General features: G+C 34.6%; 1 protein-coding gene across 1 annotated transcript; it reads left to right on the forward strand.

Annotated features, from left to right (window-relative positions):
- Positions 1-22,887: 22,887 nt before the first annotated feature.
- Positions 22,888-25,137, forward strand: LOC119069675. Its single transcript, XM_037173799.1, has 3 exons — positions 22,888-23,165; positions 24,559-24,679; positions 24,744-25,137. Exons 1-3 carry the CDS (start codon positions 22,944-22,946, stop codon positions 25,025-25,027), a joined length of 627 nt encoding a protein of 208 aa, XP_037029694.1. The 5' UTR covers positions 22,888-22,943; the 3' UTR covers positions 25,028-25,137.
- The last annotated feature ends 158 nt before the right edge of the window (positions 25,138-25,295 follow it).

Genomic DNA, 25,295 nt, shown 5'->3' on the forward strand with positions numbered 1-25,295 from the left:
AAAAATCTTTTGTTTTATCTGAAGATAGAGATATGTCAATTTTGTGTATAACATTAGAAAATTGTAGTTTTTTGGGGGGGAAGGGATCGTTGGGATTCATTGAAATAAAACTTTTTTTTTATATCTCTTCGTCTTCTTCTTTTCGTTTTGATGGAATGAATAATATCGATAAAAGTTAAGTAATATGAATACCAAATTTCTAAGGCAAAACTGTAAAGGAAAAACATTAAGAGTCTACTGGTGGACAATGTATGTATGGATTTTCCTTGAATTTCTGTTTTCATTTTTAATACTTAACGGGTAAACCGATTAGGACGATGAGAGTTTTTTTTTTCGTATGCATACCTTTAGTGCTGAAGTTTCGGTAAAAAGTGAAACTTTTAAACTTTGACTACTCTACGTTTTTATAGGTTTACTAGGGTGGGTCGAATTTTACCTTTGATTATTTTTTAACATCTGTCAGCTGGTTGTATTCAAAATGAACCAGAAAAATTTTTTACAGAAGAAACTTTAATTTTAATCATATCAAATGGAGATCAAAAATTTGTTACAATTTAGCATTGTGTTGATTTCTGTTAAACTGTAAGAGGCATCGGTACTTAGCTAAAATTGTAGCCTATATTTGTGTGTCTCGTATTTCATTTTTGATGATATCTTTTCATCAGATTCCTTTATTTAAAAAATTTACGACCGCAATAAAAGCTATTCAAAGTTAACGCATTCTTGGCCATTTGTAAGCTTTAAATAAAAATTAATTTTAGTTGTAGTCGTTTGACTGGCTCTGAGAAACGAAATTTTCATAAACTTCTCAGTTTTCTCAGAGCTGGTTAAACTGTCACATCACATTCGAGGTCATAACTGCGGTCGTATAATATTGAAAATGAATTACAGTGGAAAGATATCATCAAAAGTATACTAAAATCCAGTATTTAAAAAACGCCTAAATGTATGCTTTTCAGCAAAGCATCGATGCCTCTTAATCCTGACATATTAAAAATATTAGTTTTGAGACATGAGAAAAACGATTTAAAAAAACATCCTTGAAATGCAACGCTTAAATTAAAATGAAGGTAAAATTCGACACACCCTAATTGATACACATATATGTAAACCTGACGACAAACAAATTAATGTATTTAATTTCAGGAGCTTTATTCCTGAACTTTTATACCAAAAAAATGTGAAGTTCACTTACAAGTACGATATTACATCATATGACATGAGTTTGGATTGTCTAGTATTGTCTACTTTAGAAGTGTAAATTAGCTATGCATGGCGGAAAAAATGAAATATTGCTGGGCATTTTTGATGAGAGGTGAGTTTGTTTATATGAAATCACTATGTACTTCCGCTACATACAAAGTTTGACATTCGACCATACCTTGTGTTGACGTTCATTGGGTAGAACATAGTCTTAACTTCGCAAATTGTGTATGAAGTTATATAAGTTTTAATTTTGATGACAGCACTGAAAAAACGCTACAAGATCTTTCACGATGTTAGCCCTTTTCTATATCTCCGCTGTACGACATCAATGACCTGGTCAGAAAAATCAAAGCTGTAAATTTTGGGGAGGTCACGCAGATCCCCAAAGTTTACAGCCTTGAGAAAAATAGCTTTAAAAAACTCATAAAGTCCATCACGTGGACAACTAACATCAGTTTCGCCAACAATTTATTTAATTGCCCAATTTGATATCATGACTACGAAGTTAATCGTTATTGACCATTATGCGACTTTAATGACGGACACTGTAATTGCAACATAATCTAGATAAATGCACATTATCGATGTACACTGTGAATTTAGTGTTTCACTTAATTCATTCGATCATTGTGTTTAAGATTTCGTATGAATCGGACTTGGCAGTTGTTTTACGCTATGGAATTAATAGAAAATAAACTTGTTTTGGTTTTACTGTTAACCACACTCGTTTTTTATCAAGTCTCAACTTATCAGGTCGGTCGGTCTGTCCTCCTTTGTATTTTTAGAATTTACAAGCAATTTGTGAAAGATGTTGTGGAATGTACAATAACAATTTTTGCAGCATCGACGCAAACTGTCGCCCGTTGAATAGAACTTCAAAAAGGATATCATTCGATCTAACTTTCTAAAAAGGAGTCATCCTTACAGCTCCGTTGATTGTTATTTTATCAAGAAATGGCTCAGTTTATTGGCTTAAATGTCTACAATTGCAGGCAGAGGTTATAGCACACGAAAAATTTTGAACAGAATATCGTCAATAGACTACACCAAAATGATTTTTTTTCTCAAGTTTTTTACATAAAGCTGCTAAAAATTGAAAATAAAGATACCCGTGTCTCGTCTTTTGACGAAAAAACTTGAAACCGGAAAGATTTTTAACTTTATAAATTCCTGAAATATGTGATTTGCGCCATTTTCCACCCAAATTCCACATAAGGTCTTAAGTTTGCCACTTTGCAATTACAGTAGTATGAGTAGTATTGTTCACTCAGTTCATCCAGTTTTGACTGATTCACTGAATTTTGTTTTGATGAAATGTCAAATCGGGACAGTAAATTTTAAATCTCAAACAAGTTTGTGTCGAAAATTTGGAGTATTTCGCGTAAAACAAAGTGATTCAGTTTAAATTTCGCACAGAAAATAGTTCCGAGTGTGCTCATGCTAGTGTCTTAAACAGAATTTAGGACAAATTCTCCGAAATACTTTTAAAGACAAATTAATTTGGTCAAACATTGTAGGTGTTGTGAAAATCTCATTTTTAAAAGTAATTTGGTGTGAATTGTGCCATTCAGTGTTCAATTCCTTAATTTTATGTGCCTAGAAATTGCCTGCAATACGTTTCGTGCTAATTCAATCGGTAAAATGTGAAGAAAACATACAAAAATATGTTGCCATGCAGGTAAACAAAATTCTTGACATGTCTGTTGTGAAGATAGTCGTAAGTGACACCACAAAACTGAAATTTTTTTATCCGTTAATTTAAAAAATGATTTTTTTGGCGGAAATGCTTTTATTTGAATGTGTGCATGATTCCGGTAAAATAAAATAGTGATAAAGTCACCACTATTGATGACCTTTAAAATGGCATCATTGGTTAAATATGATTGGCATAGTCTATTTATGGTGAAATTGGAAGTCGAATTCTGTTCTGCAATTGCGGAAAGAAGTCATCCTTTATTCAAATTTTTTGATTTTAAATCAAGATCTGGGAACATTATTAGATCCGTGTCCGTTAAAAGTAATAAATGTTACAGTTTCTATGGAAATACGATAAGTAAAATGTCTAAAAATTGCAGGGTCGTAGACATATAGTACCGACAGCAACGCCAGCAACGACAGCTGAAGAATTTTAGTTTGCTTGTTTAAGATTTCACCTATTTCTGTTTATCCTATCCTAGCCTAATAAACTAACTAAAACATCTGTCTTAACAGGTCAGGTTTACCCGATGCCTGATACCTATTTCTGCGTGAACCTGTCCTGTTATCTTAAATATCTTTGTGAACGTTTTCTGGTTTCCTTAAATCTGGCCCGACATTTTAGCGAAAACACAAACGGAAAGGGTACGTTTGAAGGGTAAACTGAAAAATAATTAAATTTTGACTGCACACACATTCTAATCAAATAAAAAAAATGTCAGTATATAGCCCATGATGTCAGGACTTCGGCAAACTAATAGTTTTTTCAGTTGGACCAATATCTCCCAAGCGAAAAAGCACGAAGTAAAAACCTTTTTTTTGTATTGACCAACATCGCTTTTTCAACGTCTTATCGCTTGAGATATATCAGTCTGATTGAAAAACTAATTCGACGAAGTTCAACGAAATTCTTAGAGAATATGGAACCACAACAACTCCCAAATCATAAAACATTTCGAATTTCACTTTTCTCTATCTGTACTCGTGAGTCAAAAGTTTTCAGTTGATCAATCAAACTTACCCTTTCCGTTTGTATTTTCGTTTGAATTTATCGTTAGAAAAATCTGACGTTTGTTTTCTGAACAAAAAATCCAAACGAAACTCAACGGAAACGGAAAAGGCAAGTTTGACAGATTCACTGAAAAATATTCAAATTCTCATTACAACAATGGTAAAAAAATAATCGTCAACATACGTCCAGTATGTATGAGATGTACATATCCATGTCAGACGTTGGAATATACATATCCGAAGCAAGGCAGAAATGAACCTGTCGGCCAGCCATTTCATACATACTGGACGTATGTTGACGAAATTTTTATCAGTGAATTATTTTTATTAAACAAAATGCCATTGTGTAGTGCATATGATATCAGGAGTCTTGTAAACTAATTATTTTCTCAATCAGACCAATATATACCAAGCGATAAGCATTGAAAATGCGATGTTTGTATTGGTGATATCAAAGATTGGGACGACAAGTATAGAAACTAATCAAAATCTTTCATTCTAAATCTCATAGAAAATGACAGAATTTGGATTTTTAAACGGGAAGTGCATCTCGTTAGATGTGACATTATAACACAATAAAAAATCATTGCTAATTGTGGCTACGCCCCGGCCTATGATGATGATCTATAATTTGATTAAAAACCGTTTTGAAATATTTTCCGTCAACAATGCATAAGTAGATTCAATTGAAACTTTTCAATGTGAAATAATAATAATAAAAAACTGTTTCCTATGCTGCACTGTAATTACTCAATAAAGACTATATTAAACGAAGCTTGTACCTATACCATCCCTCTCCGTATAAATATTTTGACATTTTCCTTTTCATTGAGTTTATTTCATTCACTCTTTGTTGAACTTAAATGACAAATCGCGCGCACACACGTGCCTAAAGTTAAGACCGTGTAAATATGAGAATTGACTTTTATATCGCTTATTTGCACAGTATGAGGTTTCACAAAAGAGCATAATTACATGTTTTTTGGTTACGATTGGCACACGCATCAAATTAGGTAGGTGTTTGGTTAAAAACGAAATTGCGTATGTGAAATTCAATTATTACTTGCGTACATAGCAAAGCCAGCAGGATTGGATTACCTATCATTAAAATGTGACTGTATCGATGTAGAATACATGAGAACATTTAGGCGAAAGAAAAATAGAAAAGCAAGAACTTAGAGAGTATACTCATGTTAAGGCCCGTCATTGGGAAATGACAGGACAGTTTCCCGAAAATGTATGGAAAATTTTATCACAAAAATTCACCGAAAAAATTTAAAGAAACTCACCTCTTATGCTTTCCATTGTATTCGGGTATAATCTCTTTAGGTCGCCAAGGCATATTTGAACACTAAAACACTTTTTACTCGATGCAAAAACAAATAGTATATTTCGACATACCCCACTACACACAAGATGTGTTTGCACAAGCGAAAACACACATCGAGTGTGTATTGGGGCATTTTGAAAGATATTTTCTGTAATAGTGAGAGTGTGTTGGTGCATTCCTTCCCAACCGTTACTTTCCTTCTCGACTGTTTACTTTCCCTACCGACCGATTCATATCAGGGCTCATCAATAAACTCTCACGTATACAGAAAAAGTTTTTTTGTTTTGTCGCGACAAAAACACAGAAAATATTTCGACACAACTGTGACACCTTAACAATAGCACATTATTTACCAAAAGGTGGAAATGACACTTCTTATCGAGGCTAAGTAATTTTCATGATTTACGCCATTGTCAAGCAACACTTGAGGTAGTGGTCCGGATTGCTATGTCATCTCGTTTGCTTTTTTTTGGGTCTCATGTACCGGTGAAAATCGGTTTTTCTCTAAAACTTTAAACTTAAATTTCTCCGTCAAATCTCAACGTCAATGGTCGTGCTATGGAGGATTCTCGAGAAAAAGATCACGAAAAACCGATTACTTTGAGACTGTTGTCCGTGGTCATTTCTTAATTCATTTTGACGATTGGAAGCGTTTTGGAAATCTGATCTCAAACCACATCAGGGCCAAGTACTGGTACATGGTAAAGGACCGGAAACCTCAGCTCTACTAAGCATCATCTGTACTTTCCTGCATCCTCTTCAGGAAAATGTCAGCATTGGCTAAAGCTTCGAAGGATTTCATCTATGTGACTTTTCCTGGGTCTTCTCACACTCATTCCGAAGCTAGAATTTCAGGACATCATTTTTTTTTTGCAGTTTTCTCTTGATTTGGCGAAAGATTGAGGTGGTTAGAGGGTAGTTCCTGAATTCTATCACTCCAGATGGTTTATCTTCTTCCCAGCTCTAGAACTCAATTGCTATCTTTGAGTTCTAGAGCATTTCCTTCAGTTTCTTTGATTTTTTTTTCTGTACTTGGGTAAAGATTAGAGCGTCCAAAGGTCAGGTCCTAGAATTCCATCATTCCTAAGAGTCGATCTTCTTCCCTGTTCTAGATCACAAGGACGATAAGCATTTTCATTTGTTTTCTTGATCTCTTTTCTGGATACAAGAAAGACAAAGGTCTCTAGAGGTCAGTTCCTACAATTTCATCGCTTCTGAACGTAAGTTCCCGAAACAGAAAGATGAAACTGTAGGATCCGACCACTAGATACCTTACGCCTTGCCATAATAACATCTCGACGCATCGTGTTTCACAGTACTTCGCGCAGTGCTTCGATTACATGTGTAGAAATACTCACGTTCTCTGAAATTTACTTTTTCTTACAATGTAATTTCTAACAAATTCCAACCTTAGGGCAACAAATTATGAATTGTTCCGGACGCTATATGAACATTTTCATTCAATTAACGGCAATGGTAACAGCTCTTAGAATTATGTAGGTATACGAATCGGCAGGGTCTTTGTATAAAAGGATCTCAGCCAATTTTTGTGTGTGGTTAACAGAGGTTTAATAGTCGTGTGTCGTTTCTTCAGCATTGTATCCAATAAACTCTTGAATAAAGTCGCAACATTTTGTGTCATTATTAAAATAAACGCGAGAGGAAAATTGTGCAAATTTATGTATTTCCCGCCAGCAATATCATAATGTATGTATATATTCCGAAAATCCGTAATAGAAATAGTACACACAGAGAGATGAGGACAACGCTTCATTTGTGGGTAATATAGTCATGCACCCATTCTACCCATTGTTTTTGATGATGAATAAATTTCAATTCCACAGTTTGATATACGGTGTATGTATATTTAGAATTCACATGCATATAGACGACACTGCCTGGAGAACGTATATGTAATCTCAACGGATGAAATATTCATTTTGTATATTATGTATTGCCCGAAGGACATTTTCTTTGTTTCCAAATTTTGTATATAATTTAAACAAGGCCTTTTCATAAATTCGTAAACAATCAGGAAATGCAAAACTTTTACATTATATTGTTTTTATTGGTTTGAAATTGTTGGAGGGACACATTACCACCGGCCGGCTCAAAAAGATGAGAAATTGTTTCGTTTATTAAATAATTTCGATTTTTAATAAATTAGATTTGGAAAAACAAAACCTGATATTTGTCGCGATTAAATTGCCTCTAGATTACATATATAATTACGTATCGCAAGGATATCATCTCTGTGAAATGTCTCTCTCAAATACACATCATAATGCATATTAATGATATGTAAAGCGCCATTCATCAAATATGTTAAAATTCACCCTTCCATGAATCAAAATTGAATTTTTGAAATTTATTCAAATTACTAACTAGGCATATTATACGTATACGTATGTACATAGAAATGAAGATATCCTACCCTTTCATTTATTATCATTTGATCACGAGACATATGAAAATTGTTGCGGTTCCTAATCTTTAATGAAGATCGAGATGGAACAAATGTTTCGAAAAATCAGTAAATTTATTTTATCAATGCGATAAAAACAATGATAGAAATTTGGCGGATTAGGGGTTTGATTATGCATTCGGAGATTGATACAAGAAAATAGTATTCATATTAAGTGCAATGAGTAAATTGATTTATGAATTATACACCGAGTGAAGGAATGGGTTTTACACTTGAGCTGTGGAAGTTCTTGTTTAGCTTGTCTCGAGTTTTTCTTTAAATCAAAAAGAATAGACGGCAGCGTTTCTTCAATTGTTAGATCCTTTTCTAATTCTGATGAAGATTTCTTCTAAAAAACCTGCCTGAGTAAACCATTCCGTATAATTTGACCGATCTCTCATTCACCATATAAAATAATTTTTCTGTAAATTTTTATGTTTTTTATTTATTTGAAAATGACTGGAAAATATTTACAAGTTTACAAATTTGTCATCAAAAATATTGCACCCGCCACTCTAGCTATCACAAATTTTTCAAATATCAGATTCAGATTATTTAACCATTCCAAGGCGGCAGTCGTTATCGTGTGAATCTCCTCGATATTCCCGTTAAATCTGCGTATAGGGCACTCCTCCACCAGATGTTTCATTGTTTGTAATTCACCAAACTGGCAAAGCATGCATGGAGACGGGATAACTCACTGGTTCGATTCCATCGACAGAAAAAACTCCACAAGGATTTTCTGGCGAATGTGTCGCATTGTAAATGTTTTACAAATTCTTTCGTTTAAGTTTTTCACTAAGTTCCTAATGCAAATTACGCCAGAAATGTCGAAAATCTTGCAGATTTGGCGATGGCTTTAAACTACGAAACGAAATTCTATGATTGAATCGAATTTTCCGGTGTTTTAAGGTGCTGACCATCACATCGTTAGCTCAAAATTCATTACTTACTTCTGACTCCCTTTCACGAAAAAAATGGATTTTAGTTTACTTTTGATGATATCTGTCCTTCAGAATTCTTTTTCAAAAATATATGACCGGAATAACGACCACGAATGTGTTAGCTTTCAACAGAAAATAGATTTACTTGCAGCAGTTTGACCAGCTCTGAGAAATCTGAGCAGTCTATGAAAATTTCGTTAAAGTGCTGACTTTTTTCGTAGCTGGTCAAACTGGTACAACGAAATCTATTTTCTGCTAAAAGCTAACAAATTCGTGGTCGTTATTGCGGTCCTGTATTTTTGAAAAAGGACTCTGGCGAAAGATGTCATCAAAATTGAACTAAAATCAAGTATTTTAAAATCGCCCGAATGTAGGCTTTTCAGCAAAACATCGATGACTCTAATCTTAAGATCTTCGCAAATTTGTAGCCTACATTTAGGCGGAAAAATATTAGTTTTGTGATTATTTCTCTGAACCAAAATCTTTTTCAAACGCGAAAACGCAAAAATTGGTTACTTTTAAAGGAAAAATTAGTTTGTCAGTCAGATTACATTAATTTACACAATCTGCAAAGGTTTCTTAAAGTGGGCTTAAGTTATCGTCCACAAACCAGTGTGTCCTTAAAAAGTAACAAAGTAACACATTTTTGCGCGCTTCAATGGTCTTACTTTTTCAACAAAAAAAAAACATTTTGGTTCAGAGAAATTACCAAAAAAAATAATATTTTTCCGCCTAAATATAGACCAAAAATTTACAGCGGGTTCATTGATCTTAAGAGGCGTCGATACATAGCTGATTTCAGAGTCTACATTTCCTGATAAATTGTAACGCAAGACTACAATACCAATAAAAAAAAAGTTTTTTGCGGCAGTTTTACCAGTTCTCATAAAAGTCAACGGTTGCTAGGAATCTCGCGCCGCGTCATTCACAATGATTCACATTTTGACACATTTTGTATAAGGAAGATGTCACTTTGTGAATTATTGTGAATGACGCGGCGCGAGATTCCTTAACACCAAGTCAACAGTTGTACTAAATTTGTATGCTAAAACTGAATTTTCTCACAAACAAATCTATTTTCTGATGTAAGAATTACTAAATCTCTTATTAACCTAAAAATCTTTACTAATATGATTTCAAAATATGGCCTACCATAAGTCTGAGTCTGAGATAAAAATGTCCTAGAATCGATGATAGTTTTCGGCTGAGAGATTTATTCGATTGGGTTCTACAAAATGTTAAGTAATACATAAAGCATAAATAAAATTGAATTTTAATTGCATAACATGAATTAATTCATATTCACATGACTTGCTAAAACTTATAAAACTGAAAATTCGTACAGCGTTACGAGCGAATGTATTTGCTGAAAACTGAAAATTCGCGACTGAATATTTAATAACTTTTCGGAAAATTCACGGTGCACTCATACAAAAAGATACATTTGCATTTTCTCTTCATTTCCCTAGTCCTATTATCGCATAGAGTACAGTAGTCACACATACACACATATAGTGCAATTATTTATATGTGATTTTCAGTCAGTAATGTGTTGTGCTTCCGGATGAAATTCTCCATAGTTTTATACTACTGTCGTTCCGATGATGTAGTCTAGTATTACGATGTTGATTAGATGATGCTAAGTGTCGCATTGTGCTGTAACTTGACGCGCAAGAGGAAATTTTTTAATTCATTTAACTAATTAAATTAATCCGAATTCGAAAACTTAAAAAAAATGATTCTGAATTGCTGAGCATCGGTAGACATGAATTGTGATTTACGATGCTGCTATACCAATTTTTTCGTACTTATTGAAATATAATTCGCAAGAATTCCCGACATAGAATTGCTATATTTATGATAGGACTCGACTAAAACAAAATTATCCATACAGCGTTGTGTATACCTACGTATGTCTTCCAAAAATCTCCCCCCAAAAAAAAACAGGATAATATCATTCGGTAGGAAATATTCCGCCAGTGTATCGTATCATTCATCTATATAACTGTACAACGGAATATTCTATATAGTTGGCAGCTTTTTAGATTAAAATCTAAAAACTTTTCCATATATTCGCTTTTATATTAGAGGGTTTCATGGTTATCTGGAAAAATATGTGTATACGGGATACATGTACGACCATCACAATGATATAATGGATGTATGTGTAGCATAAATAAGATATACAACACAAAGTATCAAGAGAAAATTGGTATTTTATATAAAATAAAAATAAAAAAAAATAAATTGAAATTTGAGATCGGAATCAGTGCTTTTGATTAATTTTAGATGTCCACTTAACCTAACCACAGAATTGGATGTGGGGTGGTGGGTATATTGCGACGATAGAGATGCTGAACGACCGAATGTGCAATATGTTTACATCAAATTGTAATTTCAGCACTCTAAATGCATGCTATTAACATTAGGATAATATTTTCCGAATGCTGGGAATATGAGGTCGAAATAGCACAAAATAAATCTCAAAAATGAAGTATCGCTGAAGTTTAGCCGACTCCAAGTAATAGCCAAAACAGTGGACTCTAGGGCCTGCGGCCTTGTGTCATAATTGCACATCTATAGCCTAATAAAGTACTTTGCACTCGATGTCATAAGTAATAGTAATAATAGTAAATTATTTGCTCTTCCGTCCAAAATGCTTATTTTGACGATTTGGAAATTATGTACCGAGCCGAAGGCCGAGTCATCCGAGAGAGAAAGGGATAGAAAGATGAAAAGTCGAGTTTTCGTGTGAATTTTGATGATTCAAGACGTACCAGCGTTACAATAGTTCCACTCTTTTAGTTCCACTTTTTTCGTAAAAGGAAAAAGTGGAACTATCTTCACGCCGCATAGCCGCGATCAATAAACACACTAGACTTTTCATTTTTATCCCGAGTTATGTAATGGATTTTATCTGTCTAGAACGATAATCTCGACCCCTCTAGGGAGTTTTTGTTTATCTCGATATATCTGTTCTCGACAGATAAAATATGATATGCACCTATTGCCAGACTGTTATTTTGACGTGTAGGCATTATGGCCCACGCCTTCGGTTGGGGCAATAATGTCCTACACGTCAAAATATCAATCTTGGCAACAGATGCATAATATATATTACGATGTTGTGACGTAAAATAGGATATCGATACATGAGAGGCAACCTCGGCAAACCTCGATTATCCGTCTAATGTATCGATAATCTTATATTCTATGTCTTTGCGTGGTAAGACTAACATTATGCATCAGCTCGGAGAGGGAGTTTAGGTTTATATTTGCATCGACACATATAAAATGATATGCAACCATGTCCAAATGTTTATTTTGACAAGGTAGATTATGATCCACGCCTTCAGTTTAGGACCACAATCACCAACTCGTCAAAATAAACATTTGGACACAGGTGCATCATATTTATTGCATGATGAGGGTGTCGAATGAAGTGGTTGAAACATGAAAAGTATGGTTTTCGACGAATGTAGCATGTAATAGTAGATTTAGGATTTAGGATTAACTACGTCCGTTGCTGGAATTTGTGCATATGTTATGTTCGGAGGCTTTGCAGTTGATTCTGTGTTGCTTGGGGCAGCAACTTCAGTTTCACTAGTCAAGGCGATGAGTGGCTCTTGCTTATTTGTTGTCACTTCCCACAAAACCACTCATGATTGGCAATATCACTGGCTACGTTGATACAAGCAAAGTGTGACCATAAGGTACACGAGTCACACCAAACTTTGTCGCCTTTATCGGTGATAGTGCACACGTCACACTGATACATTGACTCATCAGCTGTGACGGATGTTTTGTTTGCTGTCTGACTTGTTGTTGGTGGACTTCGTGATGTTTTGCCAGAGCGACCAGCAAAATGAGGAATCGTAAACGTACATCTGGTTGCTTTTGGTATTGCTCCTTTACGCTTATCCATTGCGACCAAATGACTTCGAAAAGTTGATTATCCAAGTGTCAATCCAAGTTGATCCAAAAGTAAACAAATTTGAAGCCGAGAGACTCAGCCCGATTATATACCTCCCTTGTAAAATATTATCACATGCTTTTGAGCTTGTGGACTGTTTACTTTTTATTCATGAGGTTGCAATAAGCCACTTTCGACTTTGAAAATGGAAAGAAAAGTCTTATTCAAATATACTAAGGAGACAGGCGAATTTCAACGACTAATTCGTTCGTAATTATAACATGAGAAAATTTAAATCAAATGTAGAGTGTCTACAGTGTCTACTTGACAGAATATAAACTCTTCCCTTTGTAATCACAAATTTTTCGAATGCTGCCAACTGAAATCGAAACAAATTGCCAAATACCTTTTAACAATGGAAAAGTGTTCCGCATTTACATGTGCAAAATGTTACATTGTTCATGAAATTCAAAACATTCTTAACTATCTTAAATATGCTGGCATATGTGTACCCTCTGGGCCCAACATGTTTTAATAGGGCGTTTCTCAAAATGATTTTTCTCCTGTGAAGCCATTGTATATCTCGGCATTGTATACGTTATATATATTCTGATTTCCCGGTTTTATACAGATGATAGCGATCTTTGCGTGTGTTATTTTGGTGCTTCAAATTCAAAAATTTAGTGTACTTATGCTTACAAAATCCGATTTGAGTGTCGTGTTGATTTTTTTTGTACAACTTGTCGACTTCTTTTGCACCAATAATTTTGAAGAGAATAAAACAGAGCTGATTAGACGAATGTTATTTATTCAACAGGTTGTATTGTAATTACAACGAAATTCGGTTCAGTCAAAATTCTGAGCTCTAGCCAACGTCTTCTTATATCATGCCTGCTGCACGTTAGTAAGCAGGTGTGACGCAAGTCCACACTACAAAAATTTAAAAAAAAAAATTTAGGGACTAAGGAACATATAACATCAACTTTTTGACTTTTCCTCCTTGGCTCCCACGACTCTTACGACGTATGATTATCGTATTCTGGGCGTCAATACGAGTTCAACGAGCTATCGCATGTCTCATAAGGTTCAAAATTTCCCGAGATATTGCATTTCAAAATCTAGATTTTTGTATGGGAAAGGTCAGATTTGACCCATTCTGAAATGATGAATTTTACCAACCTTTGCTTGTTTGTTTGTTTGCTTGTGGAATCTATCTCGAGAACGGCGCCTACGATTTTGCTGAAATTTTGGGAGTAGTTTCTGGGCATGATTCTAAGACTTTTGGCAAAAACAAAATGTGAGTCGACATGATCTCGTTTAGAAGCTTGGGCTTTCGGAAGTTCCCATACAAGCCCCATATATTTACGAAGGCTTTTTGGAGATGAAATTATAATGTTTCTTACTTTCAGTTTCGGGAGTAGAAAAATTTGGTCACTATCAGTTTTTAGATTTATCTCCGGATTTATGGCAGATGGAACGTTCGTTTCTTCGGCAAAGTCTCAGAGTTGTGGGAGTAGAATATGGGCGAAATGACTAAAACTGGAAAAGTGTCTCAATTTTATGTTTTTAGACTTTTTTCGAAATGTATGGCAGATGGAGAATTGGTGTCTTCGGCATAATCTCAGAGTTTTGAGAGTAGAATACGGGCGAAATGACCAAAACTGGAAAAGTGTTTCAATTTTAAGGTTGGTGCCTTCGACAAAGTCTCAGGGTTTTAGAAGCAGAAAACAGTGGCAAATATGAAAATTGTCGGGTAGTTGGATTTTCCTGTTTCAAATGTGGTTTTGGTATTATCTTTTGTGTTACGGGACATATAAAACTGCTTTCTTCGTCTCTAAATAAAAACTTTTGATATGTTATAACTGACGCTTTAACCTTAAAACTTACAAAAGTACTGATATCGGACAAAAACCTCTTAAAAGAGGAAGGGTGACGCAAGTCCTTTACTTACAAAAGTATTGATATCAGAAAGGGTGACGCTCAAGGCTAAAATTTAACTTTAACACCAATTCTTTGTATTAAAAAAATTGCGTCATAAATGGCAGATGATGAGGACAACCAAACAACAAATTTATTAAAAATTATTTTTGTCGTCCTCATAACTGAGTGAATAATTGTCGTGGCACTATTACAACTATTTCGGTCATGTATGTTTCGTGAATGTAAATTTTTAACATACAAGAAACTAAGCTTACACAGGTACAATCCGAAGTAATACCTCTTAAAACTTCAGAGCAAACATTTTGAATATCCATAGAGGTTTCTTGAACACGTCTAACTTCAATCTTTATAATTTTATTTAAACAAAATTTTAGATTTATCCGAGTTTTAAAAGTCAACGATGTTCCTCATCAATTAAAAGCTCCCAGTTTATGATATTTTGGCGGAAAACTTGAATGCGCTTTTGATTGGATTTGAGATTTGATTAATTGATTGGAAACACTTAATTCACCGGGAACATCGATGACTTTTAAAACTCTTAAAAAGTTGTCAAATGTGTTGTTTTAGAATGAACCAACTGTATTAACCAACTCCTTCGCCAACTCCAGCTGCACGTAATCGTTGTAAGAAATGCTTCAAATAACTTAAGATGGCATACTACTTATTGAGAGCCATCTGTTGAAAAGCTTCGTGTAAGCAGCGTCTTTTGTATAAAATAAACCACAATTTGTGTAATCGTTATTGAACGGAATTCACATCGAGACACGTATCGGACTACAAAATATTAAAGTTTGGACCTTTTATCACAAAATTGCAGGAAAAAAATGTTTAAAATAATTTATGAAACGAATGATAATAACGTTTTAAAACAGCACTACACTGGTCACGAAACATGTAGAATTTCACATTATTTACACATACAGATGCTTCCAACATGAAGCTTCCAACAGATGGCCGGTGTAGTAAGTAGTATGCCCTCTTAAACCACTTATTTATTAAGAATGGATAACAATTCAGTTAATCTAAAAAGACGGACTCTTAAAGATAAACATAAATTGAAAATTAGACGTAGAGTTACGTTGCTACAACATTGTCATAGCAGGCATAGCAGACACTCGTTATGAGCAAGCATGGTGTTGTTGTAAAGCTGTAGGCTGATCAGGCATTATTGTTTCGTTGTAGACAGGGCGAAAATAAACTTTTTCAGACGACTTTTGTAAAATCCGTTCTCGGTGTTTATTGGAGCTTTTAACCCTCTACCAATATCGTCAAAGTCAATCAAAGAGTTTTAACCTTTATATATCATAATTCAACTTTGTGGCCAGGGTGTCGTGCCATTTGAACACGAATTAGCTCAGAATTAGTCTCTATACCCGCTGCGATAACAATATACACTCAAAAACTCGTGAGTCTCATTGGTCGCAGAAGAAGAATTACGGCATGCTTTCTCTATTCTCTACCCTAGTCCGTCGGTTGAAACATTTTCATAGTAATTTTGATAGATAAGAGAATAGAGAAAGCATGCAGTAATTCTTCTCCAGGCAACCATGGATGCCGGTCCTCCGATACGGCCAAGCGTGTTTGGAAACTGAATACAGTTTCGTACAGTACTCCAATTCCGACCTTATTTAAATTTTGTTCAACCTCACCCTAAGTGTCCAAGTGTTTTTATCTGTTATCCACAACGACGACCGATGATCACTGGTTGGTTTTTCCTTTTATACCAAAGTACATAGTATATATTACATAGCTATAAAAATGAAGACAAATTTTGTACTGAATGCTATAAGATAGTATCAACAGTAAAAGTAATAGATTTAGTGATGTTGATGGATCAAGTACATGTAAAAGTTGTAAAAGGAAACAGTGGCAAAATTACAATTTAGCTCGAACAAGTTAAACACAGCCAGTTCTGAACATTGGCTCCTCATGAACGATTTGTTGTTCATATTTACGCGGAAATGTGGTGTTCTTCTTTAACTTTCCCATTTGACATCATAGTCGTTCTTTAAATTCTCTATCAAATAAACACATCCTAAAAAGTCAGTACCATTAAGATAATAAATAATTTAAATCTAAAGAAACTTGTAAAATGCGTTTTATTTCTGTTTTTAGTTAGATCTTCTATTCCACATATTCACTCTACATCAACGTATCATACACACTGAATCATACGAATAAAAACTGTTGAAAAACTTGAAAGGTTCGCTAGCCAATTACCAACTAAAAGCAACATATCCCAGTGTTCCTCATCACCTCTCCATACCTCTTCCACCGGATATCTTCATCTATACCACAATCTACAACAGCGTATAATACAACCGGTATATATACATGACACACATGTGTGTACGACTGAAAATGTGTATACGGTTTTTGTATCGAGCTTCAACGGGAGTGCAGGTTGGTCTTCATGAGTTTACGAGTTTGTTTGATACAATAACACACACGTCGAGCTTGTATCTATTTTATCGAAGTGAAAGAGTAGAATGAGTATAAGGTTATAAAGGGATGAACATTTTGGTTGTTTTTACTTCGATGCCATTACGGTACTTAAATAACTCCCATTAGTGTCGATATGTGTGTATGTACGTACAATTCTATTCTATGGTTGCTCATGGATATGTGGGCTTACGTATATATCCCATAATGCACGTTAGCTTTTGAACATGAACACGGGGAGTTCGGATACAAAAAAAATATTATTCCAACAACAAACAGTTTCGTTGGTGAATAAAAATTGCATAAAATCCTTTTTTGGGATTTTATAGAAATTACAAAATGAAAAGAGAACAAAAACAAAATGTAAAACGGTAATGTGCCGCATCAATGAATTTTTTCAAAACGCTTAAACATGTACAAACGTTTGCATTGGTCGGTATCCATATACAGCACCGTGGTCATGTGTTGTGGACAACCACGAGTACGACTATAGATTGTATCAACATTATGCGATATTTAGAATAACAGAACTAACAGATTTAATTACCAAGAAATGTTGACGACCTGACCTGAGCTACGAAACAAATTTGTGAAAAATTCAATTTCTCTGTTTCCAGTATCGATACGAAGTTTGTTTTCTAGAGAGGATATTGACTTTACACATCAGTAAGTATAATTATCAAATCTGTTACTTCTTTTGATGCAAGCAATGCACTGTCAGTGCGTTGATGTAAGGATATGCAACGAAATGATGAAAAATCTTTTACTTCATTTGTTTAGATTTTATTTTTCGATACATACAGCACAATTATGGACATATTTTCGTCTTTGTATATTACGTTGTATATTGCAATGATGTACCAGAAAAACCCCACTGTAACATTGATACCGTGCATACGTATCGCAACTTTCCTTAAACTATTCTGAAAACTTTGTTCCTTATGTTCATAGAACTTTCTTTCTTCTATTAGCAAGTTTTAGGCAGCCGTATACACGATAGAATAAAACACATAGAACAGACGCCCGCACATTGTATATCATCAAAGTACCTTTACCATGACGTGAGCTTTCTATACATAAGGGTAAGAGTATAATATAGGTTTTCGCATGTACAGTAAAAACCATATATAAAATTTACACGAAAGACTATAATATGGCTATAATACGAAAAAGCAACGTACTTTCGCGTCTTCCATTAAAAAGTCATTAAACATCATCCCCTAAAATTACCAACTTTCGATGAACAACTTTAAAGCTGTCTTTCCCCTAGGCATTTCAATTTTCTGTATACGCTAAGATATACTACGAAGAAAATATATATTTTCGTTCACGTTGGATGGTTTATTTACTTTGTGTGCTTCTTACTTTGTGTAGCTGTATCAATATTTGAATATAGCAGAGATTTTTAAAACAAATTTTAAATGGAAAATGAACTAGATCAAGTGTAAGTGTACGCATACATAAAGTTAATGTTTTTTATGTTCACACTTTTTGACATTTTAATTTGAGAAAAACAGATCGAAGAGTGGTATAACTAAGAAAGTAAACTAAAATGGAGATTTTAACGGATCTTACCATCAATTATGGCTGAAAAGAAACAGATTCAGTAATATCCTCTTACTAACTACAAGAAGAGATCTATCTGAGGGAACTAGTTCATATTACCTTAAAAAGCCGTCTAGTCTAGACATGTCACGGCAGAGTGAAATAAACCAGGCAGTAGCGGTTCATTTTCGAAACGTCAAATAAGGGACCTAATACACTGTATGAAAATGAACTCAAATGAAGATGGTAGATTGTTAAGGTCCCTCGTCAAATCAAGGAATGATGTAAGAAATGCAACAAAATGATGAAAAATCTCTTACTTCATTTGTTTAGATTTTATTTTTCGATTTATAGGACCGCATTAGGAATAGAAAATTGTTTTTTTGCCATAGTCGATACCAGATGAAATAGCCTTCCGTAAAAAGTGGATTTATTTGCTCCGTAGTTACCTGGAACAACAGATAACTCTACTTATCTCTACCGATTATGACCCTCTACTCTTGTCGTTTGTAGAAGCCTAAAATATGAATCTCGGTGCGAAGTACTTCAGTAGACTCACCATCCTATATGTCATGATTTTAGTGGTTTGTTATGTCTACTCTTTTAAATTACAGTTCATCATCGGTTCTGGATGACCGAATAAAAATAAAGCAGAAAATCTGTCACCGTGTTTTTCATTAGCATTGCTAGTTCCTAATTTCGTCATTTTAATAATTCAATTCAATAACGCATTAAATGGAAGAGTGAAAACAATCTTTACTTATTTAAACAAGAATTCATTGACAATGTTTTCAGATACATTGTATACCTACCTAGTATATTACATTTGGATGAAATGAAAATAAAAAAAAATTGTTTGGAGTAATTTGGCGTAACGGAGCACTTAGAAACATCTCAGATTTATGGTTTTAGATCTTTCAGGCGTTTGAATGAAGTGGGGGTATATTGTATATGACGAGTGGGTATTATAAATATATTTCGTCGCGATTTTGTATCGAGAAAATGAAAATTATATCAAATCTGCCAAAAAAATCGTAAGATCCCAATTTGAAGACTTATCTCTATCAGCTGTTAATATAGAATGGACGTTTATTACAACAACTATAACACTTAAATTCATTTCTTCATACCTCTACTTAATTGATCTGTGATTGTTCTCCATTTCAACGAATATTTTAATTTTTTTAAATTTTCATATGACGATGTGACTACCGCATTTCATTTTCATATATCGAGAAAGTTTTTTTTTTAGTTTCTACAACATAAATTGCTCTGGCAGTTAACGAGGTGTGACGCTACCGCCGATAATATAGCAAAAACTTGGTAACTTGAGAGGAAACATTAAACATCGAATTAATTAAGAGCATCGAAACTTCTATAAAGTCGTCTTTATGTGAACGTTGCACATTAGAACCAATTTACTACGGTGACACAGTTAACTCATTTACCTATATTTCACTTTTTAATTCGAAAAATGGTTATTTGTTTACCATGAGGGAGGAGATAGGAAATTCCATCAAGAGTGAAAGTTTGCGGCCAGAGCGAAACGATGAAGTTAGAATTCGACTATTCCTCACCGAAGTGAACACATGTTTTCTCATTCGTGAGTGGCGTAAATCCACTAAAAACACATCAATTTGTTTCACCATTTTTAAAAATCGAAACAATTTGACAGTTGAAAAGAGAAAAACCTCTTGCTTACCAATGAACGTCAACACAAGGTATAGATCACGACCACTGGCGTGTCGATCGACTGTTCGGTTTTGTGTGCAAACTAATGACAACAAACTTCGCTTCTAAGAGAATTCCCCGTATTTGGTTCATTTGTATTCATTTCAAAGAATTGGACGTACTCAGTTATTCATTACTATGCGAAATCGTGAAGTTAGCTACGATTAGTTTGCACACTTTTCTCATCGTTCATCAGTTTTCTGTCATCAGTTTCGCCAAACGAAGAGATCTATGGTCGAATGTCAAACTTTGTATGGAGCGGAGGACATAGCGATTTTATATGCAATACCTGGTTTAAACTTTCATTGTTGCTTACCTCATGGGAAAAACAAGAGTCGAGAAAATAAAAAATTTCTCACCTGAGAGAGCGTCAATAAAGGTTATTCACGCCGCATGGATGAAAAAATATATTTCTTTCGACTAATGAAGTACTTAGAAAGATTATTTCGCTAATTTCCTTTTAGTGAAGTCTCTCTCTTTCCTTATAATCATGGAGCAAATATGTTAAGAAATAAACGAAACTTGAAAATTTTTATTTCTTGTGACATGGAATTAAGAGCTTGAACTCAATGATTGTTTGTAAAGTAGTGCAAATATGAAGCAATATTCGACCTTTCACGTGTCTAATGAAACTAAAATGAAAATAGATCATCTCCTTTCTTAGAGTATCTTGGTTCCTTTCATTTATAGACTTCGAGTTATAGTAAAACTAAATTTCATTCATCACTGTGGTTGGAGAATTCGCCATATATCTGAGATGATCTCGAAATAATAAGTTGAATGCTATCGCACCTGTATACAATAGCGATTGAAAGAGTAGTATAACTCATGGCGATTTCCTGTTATATGTAAAACTTGATTCCAAATAATGTATGCAATTTTCGTGTTAGCTCAGAAAATAAAAGTGAAGCGACAATCATACCTTCACAATGGTGACAATAAATAACAGACTGTCGGTTCGGTCATTGCCTTTCAGAGTACCTTTCACAACGATCAGACTAACGATTAACCTTTCACAGACGGCAAACAGTTTAATTATCACGTCTATTACTTCTTTTGGTGGAAGTAATTTCCATAGATTTATACAAATTCTTTCGTTTTATTTGTTTCACACAAATTAATGTATTGGCGCTCAGGTTAATTTACAACTTTTTTTTTCTCCAGGTTAGCAAATACCTATTGACTATATGTCCATAGAAGCTGGGTTAATCACATAATTTTGTTGTAATTCCGCACTCAGTCGTCATTGGACCTAGTGATTTTATAGAACTAACAGGGATCTCCTACTTTAATAAAATTGCAGTCTACCTTGGTCACAGCTGTTTGTTAATCCTAACAGGGTCTTACAACCGTAAAATTTGTAAGAACGATATCATACCGACTTATCTGTCCAATGCTTTTGCGGTTGTTAGTTGAATTTGAAGGATCAATTCATAGGCGAAAAACCAAAGAACCCAAAGGAACAATGTCACAGCAGTGCTCCTAACATTTACACTGAATGAACAAGACGTAAATTGAGAATATTTAATGATACGAGCAACCGCTTAAGATTGTTTGTGTGGTATGCTTTTAACTCATTCAGAAGTCGTCTAAATTTACAACGGAAGCATTTCATGAGCCTCCGATTTGTATGTTCATGCAATGATATCTATGTCAAGGACTAAAAATATCTGAATTACTGAGACTACACAGAGCATTTTTACCAGCACCGATTTTGTTACTGGTCTTCTGGAAGAAACAGGTCTAACGGAGGCGACCCTCCCGTGAAATCAATCTATCTGTTCGACAGAAAGTAACTGGCGAAATATTAACCTGTAGCACAGAACTGCTCTAGCATTAACACAGAATTGACAAGTGTCAAATTTGGAGGCTCTAGTGATAAGAGCTACCGCTTAGGGGTGTTTGCATTGTATGCTTCGGGAAGTTTTTCTTTGTGAAGAAAGACATTGATTCAAATATTCGAACACGTTGGTTAGAGCGCTCTATTTGAATGAATGCCTTTTTCGGAGGTGCTCAAATATTTTTAAAAATTATAAAAGATATGTGTTCACTATTTTTGCCCTCCGCACCATTTAAAAACCATGTCAGGTCAGGAACATTTTTTTATTTTTCCCACAAGGAAAACTCACTTTAGCAGTTTTCAGTTATCGGCGATTTTCACAAATGTTTTCCAAAAACACCTAAAATACTTACAGAAAACACACATCGGGTATGCTCATTCATGAATTTTATACGTGAATGAATATAGAAGATAATCGAATCAAAAATCGCATTATGTTAATCTCTTCAATGAAGAAACAGAAAATTTTTACAAGCGAAACCAATTTAAGGGAAACCGATAACAATTTTTGTTTTTACTTTTCGAATTTCAGGTAAGAAAACACAAAATGCAGATATCATAGGATGTCGATTCATTATTATATTGTGAACGAAAAACGTTTTTTTTTTATACACAGAAAACACTCACTTGCGTTCCATTGTTGTTGTTTTGCTTTTTTTTTTCAATGACTTTAATACCAGCTACGTACCTTACACTACCTCTTTATCATGGCCATTTATCAATGCATCTTTAAGCAAAGTAAATGGGTCTATTATTTCGTAGAAAACGAATAATCGACAATAGTTACGTCTATTTATATTTGTTCCTCAAGGGTGATGCCAGTCAGTTGTTTCTTCTACACGCTGTGATTCAGTCGGTTACACAAGTCGCTTCGAGAAAAAATGTGGAAAATTTATTGCATTATTCCGATAATATTGATCGGGCATGTTCATTCGATACGGTCGGAATCGATGTCGCGAAATGAAATTACCAATTCGGTGTATGAATCGAATAGAGGTCGTGGTTGGATGGATACGGCTAAGGATGCATTAGCTGGTCCAGCTGGGAAAATGGTGGTGCATTTTGCTAAAGAAATGATAAGTCGATCGACGGGGAATAGTCAAGTAATGAATTTGTGTGCATTGTGGTTGTATAATATAGTTGATGGTGATTGCAATTGGGTGACATTTTTTCTGTGACTGCTGACGCGGTTGTGGTCAGCACCCAGCGAAAAAAGTACAAATAAATAATAGATTCCAATAAGAGCGAAGCGAGCGCCGTAAATTGCTCTAGTGAACGAAATGTATATTTCATTTTTGACAAAGAACTTAAATAACTGATGGAACTGAGCGAAATGAAAATGCGATATCTACACCTCCTTTTTTGATATCTAGGTTGTTGCTCATTGAATGTCAACAATGTCTGGTGGTGTTGATCTCGCATTCGTCATCATCCTTCTAACAGTTATTTAGTGGTTTGATTTTTGAAAACAAAGTGACAGTTCAAGTGAGAAACGTTCTGTTTTCATACTCGTTGTAGAGAAATTACTGAGAAAAAAGAACTTTTTGAGGACGCATGCGCGAAAATATAGTCATTCCCTCAACTCAGCTGAAACTACGCAGGTCTTTGTTGTGAAAAACGTTGTGTTGACCTCCGGAAAAAAGCTGGAAATTTTATTTTCTTTGGTATATAGATTTCCGACATTCTTTCCCTCGTTGAACAATTAACTATTCTCACTGGAATTGTCATTAGATAACACGTGAACAATAGTAAATTACTTACATATGGTAGAAAGGATAGAAAACGGATTCGAGAGTGAATCCATTTCGCATCATAATCCCATAATACGTACGCTATTTTACTCAACAATAAAAAGCCACTTTTGACAGCATGAGAGATTGTCCTATTGATCTACCTAGAGATCAATAATTTTGGCCTTTTCAGTGGAGAAAGTTGATGTGGTTTGTCAATTTCAGTTGTCCGGTGCACAAAACGTTGTTCGTACCTCGACAGGAAATGGATTTTTTCAGCACACTTCCTAATTTTCCTTACTCGCTTCGCTGGTGCTGAAAAAATCGTCATTTCCTGGCTTGGTACGAAAAATACTATTTTGACACCGCACATGAAATTGACATTATAAAACAAGGGATAAAAAGCGAAAAAGCCCAGTTTTTGTGTGAATTTTGTTGTTCGGCGAGGCCGGAACTTTTCACTTTTATCCCGAGTCGATAGTTGTGCGCAGAAATTAACAATATTACTTCAGCTTAACTATCTAAGCTCCATGCAGTCCTCGCTCTTCTGCACCATGTATTATATCTCGGTATTTACATAAAACAAAATGGCTCAGCTAAAAACCAACTACGAATAATTTCCCTAACAATGAAAGGGTACCAACGAGTTTAAACAGTAAACATGACATACCCGACTGCAGATAACATTTTCCTGATATTTTCAACCTGACAATGTTTACATCAGTTTATAACTACTAGCCTGAAAATGCTTTAAAATCCATTTCAGATTTTGAGCTTAAATCTAACGAACTTATTGATCTTGGTCTTCCTCAAAGCGTTAATATTCTCGGCTGGTTTGATCGGAGCTGGAAACTGGGGTCAATATGCCCGAGCAAGACGTGACGACGGTACGTTACCATCTGAAATTAATTTAAGAAGTTAAATAAGCGAACAATTAACTTTCCATCTTAGTATCATTCACGATAAAACCGGACGAACCACAGCTGTTTCTGGGATTCTTAGCAGCTGAAGGATCAGGAGACGATACTTGTTTGCATAATGCTGCTTGTTCGTCTACTCAATTGGCAACAGAATATGTAAAAGCAGCTAAGGCTATCATAAAGACGGCTGAAATGCTGGATGCGGAACTGGTCAACAATCTACGTTATAGAGAACTGATTCAAAAGACTGAACGAGCAATTGCGGATGGAATGTCAGGAGCTCCATGCGATATTATTTATCATTGTCAAATTTAAAAAAAATTTTGTTCTTTGGTTGCACATCGAGCTAGTGGTTTAATAAATAATTAGTTGGTGTTAGTGAATTTCTGTATTCTTTAGCATGGAATAAAGTTTGCTTTTAAGGAGGAGAGAAGTTTGAATGTGTACAGTCGAATATCCATTCAACAGTAAAATCTGTTACTTCTTTTGTATGAAGAATGTTGAGGGTTTACCTGATTCTCCTTCTATCTTATTTCATTCCTGCAATGCCTAACAAATTTTAAATAAAATCAAATAGCTAGTC

The sequence above is a fragment of the Bradysia coprophila genome, chromosome II (assembly GCF_014529535.1).
Source record: "Bradysia coprophila strain Holo2 chromosome II, BU_Bcop_v1, whole genome shotgun sequence".
Taxonomy (NCBI): Eukaryota; Metazoa; Arthropoda; class Insecta; order Diptera; family Sciaridae; genus Bradysia; species Bradysia coprophila.